This window comes from Phalaenopsis equestris, unplaced genomic scaffold (genome assembly GCF_001263595.1).
Source record: "Phalaenopsis equestris unplaced genomic scaffold, ASM126359v1 Scaffold000420, whole genome shotgun sequence".
Taxonomy (NCBI): domain Eukaryota; kingdom Viridiplantae; phylum Streptophyta; class Magnoliopsida; order Asparagales; family Orchidaceae; genus Phalaenopsis; species Phalaenopsis equestris.
Genome location: NW_018164861.1, coordinates 319,544 through 328,578, shown reverse-complemented (window position 1 = coordinate 328,578; position 9,035 = coordinate 319,544). Strand labels below are relative to the sequence as shown.

Below are 9,035 nucleotides of genomic sequence, written 5' to 3'. Positions count from 1 at the left end.
TCATCTGAATATATATTGAATTCTCTTACAAAGCTAAGACGATAATCTATACTTTACCGCCGTGAATTTTCTAGCACGTATCAAGATTATTGAACATATCAACAAGCAGCTCATCGAACAAAATAATTAAGCTTCTTCACGGACAATTTGTTAAGTTACATCAAATAAAACTTGTTAAGTCTAAAAAATTTATTTTAATGTCAAAACTTAATTGAGCTTCTTAACAAATTTTGTTCAGGAGTTTTAAACAATATTATTCATGAATATATATATGAGTTGAACAATCAAGCTGCTTAATTTAGCAATCGGGTATCTACAAAAGTGAATCAAATAATTATGAATAAACTCTAATCAAGCCGAGACATCAATAGCTTGTCACATTGCAGCCGCAAGTTTTCCCTTAGTTTGGGGGGCATATTTACAAATTAAGTTATGAAAGGTGAGGCCTGTGATGTATTACTCTAAGTTTTGAAATGAAAAATAAGCTAGAAAAAAATTTTATTATGTTTTAAAAAACTTTACACTTATTGTTTCAATATTTAAACTAAAAGATAGAACAAAGTATGCGCAGATACATCAAAGAGTTTAACAAATTTTTAAGACGGCTAAACTTTGATGAAACAAAGGATCAATTCGCAAGAAGATATTTAAGTGGTTTGAAAGTAAACATCTATAATGAGTTAATATTACACAACTTATGAAGCTTATTAAAGATTTTCAAAAGTGAAAAAATTTGAGAACTCTCATGAAAAGAAAATCTATTATTTCTAATTTTAGAACTTCAAAAGATAAAAAAGTGTCAAGAAATGCCATTGAGCTTTCTAAGATTTATGCTAGAAAGATTTCAAAGAGCATGCATATTTCCAAAAAAATAAAGAAAAAATTTCTTTTTTTCCTCCATCAAAAAAGCAATAATCTTACATGAAAAAGAAGCAGAAATTAATTTAATAAATGAATAAGCTACCAAACAAATGAAAACAAAAAAGATGATGAAAATTGAATTCCACAAGGCATTGCGATCCAAATGGTGGGGACAAAAAAGTGTCGTTTATCAAGTTTTAGTGGCTCCAAAAATCCAAGAAGATTGGCTTCTTAGTAAAATATTATAGTTTCTTTATAGCTTATGATAGTAATTTTTTTAGTTTTGATTGTCTCCAATAGTTGTGAAAATATGAATGCTTAAGAAATTGATTGAAAATCATAAATGATGAAAAACATTCAAACCCATACAAAACCTTTTGACTTACAATAGTTGTGCAGCTCCTATTCCGATAAATGTTTAGTTAAACTTTCACTGGTAAATATTGCAAAGAAAAAGGGCGTGATACTTTATCTATGGATGGCTGGATGTACGAAACATTTTGTAAGGCTATAGCAATATGAGAGGAGCCTGTATCCCGATGGTGAAAAAAAAAATTCTGTTCTCTTTTGCTTAATAATGCCGTATTTTGACACCACTTAAGGATATTCCACCGAAGATTAAAGACATGAAAAATTAGTATATTTTGGCATTGATACAATTCAAAAAGTATGAAAAGATGAACCTCACAATTTTGCTCTTATTACGTATGACAATGAGAAAAGGATGGAACATTTGCCGAGGTATGTATACAAAAGTCTAAAAGAGTTTATGGATGTCACGCCGTATGAACCTCCTGATAAATTACCACCCATGCATGAAAACCAACATAAATTTGATTTAGTTTCGAGCGACACATTATCAAATAAGTCTAATAGAACATGCCAAACTACAGCGACAAATTTAAGAGGTATTTAATAAGGGCATAATTTCCAGAAAGCATTAGCCTTTGTGTCGTGTCAGCCGTTCTTACCACAAAGAACAATATGATAACGAGAATGTATGTGGATTATCAATCTATCAATAAAATCATAATTGGATATCGTTTTTTAATCCCACAACTTAACAATATGTTAGAAATGTAAGATGGGTCAAGCACATTTTCAAAACTTAATCTTAGAATTTAGGATCAAAAATTAGAATTGAGCCTACATATGATTGCAAAACTGCATTTAAGATTGGAGGAAGACTTTTGAATTACTTGTCAAACTTTGGATTACTTAATAGACCTAAAACTCCCATTATTTACTTTAAAAAAAACTTTAAATCATTTTAGCAAAAAGGTTTGTAGTTTTTTATTATGAATATAAATTTATATTTATAAGAGTATCTAATAAAGACAACTTTATTTTTTTCTTATGAGAAAAAGAAATCATTAAGAGTGTAAAGATTGTAAGATCATTTCAAGTGAAAATTTAAGTACACAACATTGATTATTAGTTCTGGATTTTAAGATTTGGTTGTAAGAGAAAGAATACGACGAAATATTGTAATAGAATTAGATTGGGGTTTATAAAAGATAAATAAAATTATTTTTACGAGTGAAGTTCAAGATTTTAACATTTGGGAAGTTCATAAAAAGTGAATTCAATGTGGAATAAATAAACAAATACTATTAAACAAGTGGTTAAAGATATACTTGGAGAAACAAAAGGGAGAAACAAAAGAAAAAGTGAAACAAAAGAAAAAGTTTTTATAAATAAAAATAGTTCGTGATGGAATAAAAATGTATAAAAAAAATATAAAATATAAGAAGTTAAGTTATAAAAATTAGTTTAAATGTAAAAGCTTTGAGAATGGAGAAAAATATAAAGTGTCTCATATGTAATCTTAGATAACAATTTATGATGCAAAAAATTTCGCTTTTAATGATCTTTATAATAGAGTAGATATTAAAAGGCCGCAAAATATGTATATAAACTAGCCAAACAAATAAAAAAGAAAAGTAAAGACTTAATTCAAGTAAAGTGTTTTAAAGAAGAAAATAAAAAAAGCATTTTTCTTAGAAGAAGATATTCAACATAGGTGGGTGAGCTATTTAATAAACTTTTAAATGAAGTTTCTGAAAATACGATCTACCTTAGTAATCTAAATATCGTTAATAATAATAAAACATTTTATTTTTACCGTCGCATTAGTAAAGAAAGAAGATGAGGCTTTAAGGAAAACCAATGGTGAAAAATCAACATGACATGATATCCTAATTGAAGTGTGAAAAAATTTAGGAAATTTGGTAGTTTTTGGGTTTACCAAACTCTTTAATATTCTTTTAAAAACTAAAAAGATGTCTGAGAAGAGGAGGAAGAGTATTGTGATCTTCATTTTTAAGAATAAAAGGATGCACAAGAGTGTGCAAATTATAGAAGAATTAAGTTAATGTTCATATTTTTAAATTATGGGAGAGGGTAATTCAACATAGGTTAAGACATTATACAAAAATTTCTCATAATCAGTTTGGATTTAGGTCGGGCGGGTCTATTATGGAAGTTATGCATTTATTGAGAGGTTTGATGGAGAAGTACAAAGAGAATAAGGAGGATCTGCATATAATTTTTATTAATTAAAAAAAAACTCATGATAAGGTTTGAGAGAAGTCCTTTGGAGAGTTCTAGAGAAGAAATGTGTTGATATGACTAACATTCAAGTCATTAAAGATATGCATACTAGAGTTGTTACTTGTGTTCGAATAGAAAGAAGATTGACCAAGTATTTTCCTATTTTAGTTGGATTACATCAGGGATCAGCTTTAAGCCAATAACTTTTTGCTTTAGTTATGGATGCTCTTCCTGGAAATTTACAGGAGCATGTACCTTGGTGTATGCTTTTCGTTGATGATTCATTCTTGTGGATAAAACTAGAGGAAAATTCAAAAAAAACTTGAATTATGGAGGCCTACATTGAAGTATAAAAGCCTTCAGCCATCGTTTAAATTTTATAGATCTAAAATTGAATACATAAAATGTAATTTTAATAATAGTAGCTCTAGTGGCAGAGTTGTAATAGTGGCAGAGTTGTAACTATGGGTGATCAAATCATTAAATTTGTGAATGTTTAGATATCTCGAGTCTATTGTTCAAAGAAACGATAATATAGATGGGGATGTAATTAGTAGAAATCAAATTGGTTGAAGTGGAGGAATGCATCAAGAGTTCGGGATTATTGTGTGATAGAAAAGTACTGCTTAGACTAAAAGGAAAATTTTATAAGATTGTGGTGAGCCTGCAATGCTCTACGGCGCAAAATGTTGGCCTTTAAAAGAGAAGTATAAAACATAGTTAAGCTAATTTTAGTTTTAACTTGAGTAAACTAAAATTAGTTGAAGTTCTAATACTTCTAGTTTGAAGTTGAATGCAACACATCTACGGGTTGGATGTAACGGTTTTGTCAATAGGGGAGTGGAAACGAAGAATCTTGGAAGTGGAAGGGGAGGGGTCGAGCCAAACGAATGGAATGGGAGAAGAAACGAGGAGACGGAAACCAAGGAGGGGGGGAGCGAGGAGATCGGAAGCTAAAGAGAGAAGTTCGCACTATATATAGACGCGACAGGCAAGAACTTACCAAGAGAGTCGGAGTTGCGTGTGGGTTTGATCGAAGTAGAAGATTCAACCCATAGCCACTCGCGTGAAGAGGAAGAAGAGGAAAAGCAAGGAGAACAGCCAAGCTATGTCGCATGAGGAGGGGACGTCGAGGGTTCTCGTGTGTAGGAACCGAAGAGGAAGAATGGCAAGCGATTGCGTGTGGAGGAAGGAGATCCTTTCATGAGCGCAGTCGCGCCAAAGGTGAAGCGGTAGGGTTAGTTTGTTTTTTTTTAATATATATATATATATATATATATTAGATAAAATAAAAATAAGATAATTTATTTAATTTGTAATAACATAATAAACACGACTATTGTGCTTATTCGACGTCAAGGCAAATTAATCGGTAATTGAAATGAGTACTTGTACTTTTAAACTATAAAAATAATTTGTTTCTTCTCAAATATGTTTGCAGTTAATGATATTTGTGGATGTCTTATTCTAACTGAGTTATTTTTTTCTTTATTGGTCATATAGTTGTGAATGTTGTAACTATTTACTCATTTATTTTAGTGTATGTTTTAAATAGTATGATTGAATGTGATAAGCACATATGTTTGTGTTGACTGTTTGTATGTGCACTACTGACTATGATGGAACACCCCTTGATGATACTAATAGGGGAGCATCAATGTACTCGTGAACGTAAATGGAAAATGATATTTATATTAATGTGTCTTAATTGACACAAATTTTTACACACTGTCTCCTGTGGCAGTTATATAGATATGAAATGATATTAATATGATAATAATATAGATCCCTACGAATGGTATCTTACATGTTTATGTTAGTTTATAAAGAAGCTTAAATGGCATACATAATTTTCTTGTATTACTTTTGGTTTAGAAGTACGAGTATTCATTGGTACTTTAACTCACAGTTGTTTTAAATAACTTTTCAAGTTTAATCAAATTATTAAAAGATGAGCGATAGAAGGGAAAACATTTATAGAAGATGCAGAAAACCATCAACGAGATAATTATAAATTCTATTATTTTAATTTAATTTTAAGTTTCTCTTTCATCTGTTAAATTGTCCGTTAATATAGAAAATTTAATTCATCCGTCCAACCGTCCGTTCGAGCCTTGGTTAATTCCACGCCCTGGGTCACATTGTGGCATTTGATTGTTTTAGTTCTTAACCAAGTTGCTTAAATGACACAATAGGTCGATATTATTCATACAATAGGACTCTTAAGGTATCAAAGAAGAAGAACAAGAAGGATGCAAAGGTACAAACTGCTGAGAGACAGAATACATGTGATTTGCTGAGGGTGTTTCCTGTGAAAGGAGAGATTTCCTACCCACTACCTACCATCAGCTCAAGAAAAATAAGATCAATCCATGCTGAATTACAAAAAAGTTCTGACCAAATGCATGCTAGAATGAGCTAAAAAATCAGATAACCCTTATTCCAGTGTTCAATATATCAGACCTATATCCATAACACGATCATCCTTTACCAAATTAGTGAAGGTGATGAAGACGACATGAGGAAAGTCTTCAACCACAATTTGAGTTTCTGACAGACAGTAAGGTTTAACTCCAAGCATTAACTCTTCTACTTCATATCCACTTTAAATGGTTGTTCTTTTAGGCTCTAAAAGATTTTGTATTAGAAAGTTTTAGGCATTCTTTTACAAAAATGTTTCACTTGAATGCTTTGATATGAAGAGTAAATGATTCCTTTTTCAAAGACAAGCAAGTACTGTTAGTTTGAGTGAGTTGCCAATCATCGTATATAACGTTGCCCTATTCCTGGCAATTAAGTCCCTCGATTCTCTTTATTAGCTAAAAATATTTAAACTATGTCAGGCTTTGCACTCCTTCCGCTAGGTCATAGTTAAAGGGATTGGCATTGGCGAATAAGTCTGGTCCACCTAATAGCATAAACTAGAAAAGAAAAATCCACTCAGACATAAAAAAATATGATAAGTTTGCAAACAGAGTCTTCATGACCCTTCAAAAATGTAAAGTAAATAAAGTTGGCAATGATAGCTAAATATTGACTATTTCCAGACATCTTCAATTGCCTTATAAAAATTTCAGAGGACATGTAACTCTAATAGGAGGGCATCATACACTAAATCATCTCAGGGAAATCATTCCAATATTTATAGCCTTATGCAATTTTGAAAATGTGTCTAAAAATTGGAAGTTAATTCAAACCAATCATACAACAAAGGCAACCAAATAAATAGAAGCATAAAATGATACCATTTAAGTTTTTGTAACAGAACATAAAAGAATGCATTCCATCACAGTAATCAAAAACCAAAAAACTTTAATAATACAATAATGCACTCAACTTTATGTAGAATTTAATGACAAACAAGGACAAAAAGCATCAAGGTGTGTTTTGTGGTGAGCGGTCAACAAAATAGACAAATACAAAAAGCATTTCTAAAGCCCCCAAAAAGATGGCACGTCCAACAAAGATATGTTAGACTAAAGAAAAATACAAACTTATTTTGATACAAAACAGAACATGATCTGGATGAACTGGCGCAAGAAATCACCTTTTAGCCTGTGGTTTTCCCAGTGAAGCAAACAGAACCATTCCAGGGCCTCAACTCTGAAGCAAACAACATGGCCGACTTCTAACATCAACGAATCAATCGTAATCCATCCTCTACCAAATATAAAAAGAACATTCAAATTCCTCAAGCATAGTTCTGGCCTATGGTGCTCCCAACCACAGATAACAAACCCCTATTCTCAGCTTCTTGCTCATCCAAAAAGTGATCATCTGTAGCCCGAAATATGGCATGCAAACCAACCAGCACGAGCCCTACGATCAGCGAAACGAGAACATTGAGGCCAACACCAGTGAAGACCAGAGCCACCACTGTGACGACGGATAGCGTGGCGAGAACAGGACGATCGTCAATGGTGAGGCGGAAGAGGACTAGCGGTTCATCGCGGAAGAAATAAAGGAAAAACCAGGCGACGAACACGGCGATGAAGACGATCATGGAGATCGGATGCCACAGGAGGCTGAGGAATAGCACAAGTAGGACAATAATAGCGTAGTTGACGCTGAAGTAAGAGAGGTTGCAGCGGAAGCGTGTCATGGCATCGCTGTAAGAATGGAGCCAAGCAAAGGTCGATGGGTCGGCGAGCTCCCGCCATGGCCGGCGAGTAGCGATCAGTGCCTTACTGCGTTCCTTAGCTCGGGAAAAAATATCGCCGGTGCGGGAGGTTGAGGCCCCCGGCTCCGGCCATGGCGCAGTCTCGATAGTGCCATAGCTAGGCATATCGGAATCCAAACCCTAGGGCTGACTGGGATGAAGAGGAGAGGAAGAAAAGCGAATGAGGAAGAGAGAAAACCCAACCTAATCCTGGATCTGGCTGTCGATCGATGTGGAAGAGAGCGTTCGATAGGCTGGAGAGACCCTAATCCTTCGCTTTCTGGTTTCTCTGTTGGGGTTGAGCTGAGCCGACGAGAACAGAACAGAGCAAAAACTGAAACTGACTACAGTACTACACCCAATATAACAAAAATTTGAAGACTTCTGATGTTGAATTTTTGGAAAATAAAAATAAAAATTTTCAAACCTATTTAAATACAAATCACACAATTTATATATATTTCCATTTTTAATATCTACATTTTCATATTTAAATATATAACATTAAAATCCTTACATTCACTAACTTTTATAAAAGTGAACATGTATTATTTTAATATCAAAGTGTTATAAGTATAAATATTATGATTTATGTGTTAGATAAGAATATTATTCTTTGTGTGTTAGGTAAGGAAATGCATAAGAATTGTGTGGCATGCATGTGATGTGTCATCAACAAATTTTTTTATGAATCTTTTAAAGTGATCTTCAAATTTTAAATTTAAAATCATCAAAGCCCTCATTTCAGCAAGTTTACTGTTAAATTGGCTATTTCGACAAAACAAACATAATGGTACTAAAATTGATAAGCTATGGTCTTTATCGAGAGTGCTCTCTTAAAGTAGATCTTATTTTGTATGGTCTCTACTATCTCGGCTATTAAAACTCAAAACATAATTATTTTGGGCGCTTCTTGGTTTTGTGGTGATCGTTTTTCATACCGAGTGAAGCTTTGGTGAGGAGGTTGGGCCAAATTCCCCAGGTGATGTATTTTGTCGAATGCTCTATGATCTCCGGGTGGTCGAGCATCTTCATGGAGAGAACAAGCGGCAAGTCATATATCGTGTCTCGGTCCCCATCATTAACCTTAAGCAGCATTTTTTTTTTTTTTGTGGACTACAAGTGAAGGAATATGCATATAGAAAAGGGGGTTGGATTTATACTGTTCGGCTTGTGTGTGGATGTTGGCTAGATCTAACAGCTAAACAAGCATTTTTGCCTACTGCAAGCCTATCATGTATCAAAAGGGTCTTTCCATTAGCCGTTGAGTTAGGTCAGCATGGGCGACTGCATGTTCCATGCCCTGCACTTCTAACATCTCCTTCTATAAAGCATGTGATGGATGAGTGTAGGCTCTCACTCTATCCTCGATGGATTTGCAGGAGAGCGTGTGAGTTCTTCTAAGGGTTATGGGCATTGACAAACTATATCACAGCCTTCAGTTGAAATAAATGAATGATAG

General features: G+C 33.4%; 1 protein-coding gene across 1 annotated transcript; it reads right to left on the bottom strand.

Annotated features, from left to right (window-relative positions):
- Nucleotides 1-6,737: 6,737 nt before the first annotated feature.
- On the bottom strand, nt 6,738-7,908 carry LOC110027197 (PRA1 family protein F3-like). The gene has a single exon (XM_020728521.1). The coding sequence runs from the start codon at nt 7,697-7,699 to the stop codon at nt 7,106-7,108; it is 594 nt and encodes a 197-aa protein (XP_020584180.1). The 5' UTR covers nt 7,700-7,908; the 3' UTR covers nt 6,738-7,105.
- Between the last annotated feature and the right edge of the window lie 1,127 nt (nt 7,909-9,035).

Bases quoted from the DNA above. Each gene is read 5' to 3' on its own strand.
- LOC110027197 (XM_020728521.1), bottom strand. From the start codon at position 7,699: ATGCCTAGCTATGGCACTATCGAGACTGCGCCATGGCCGGAGCCGGGG.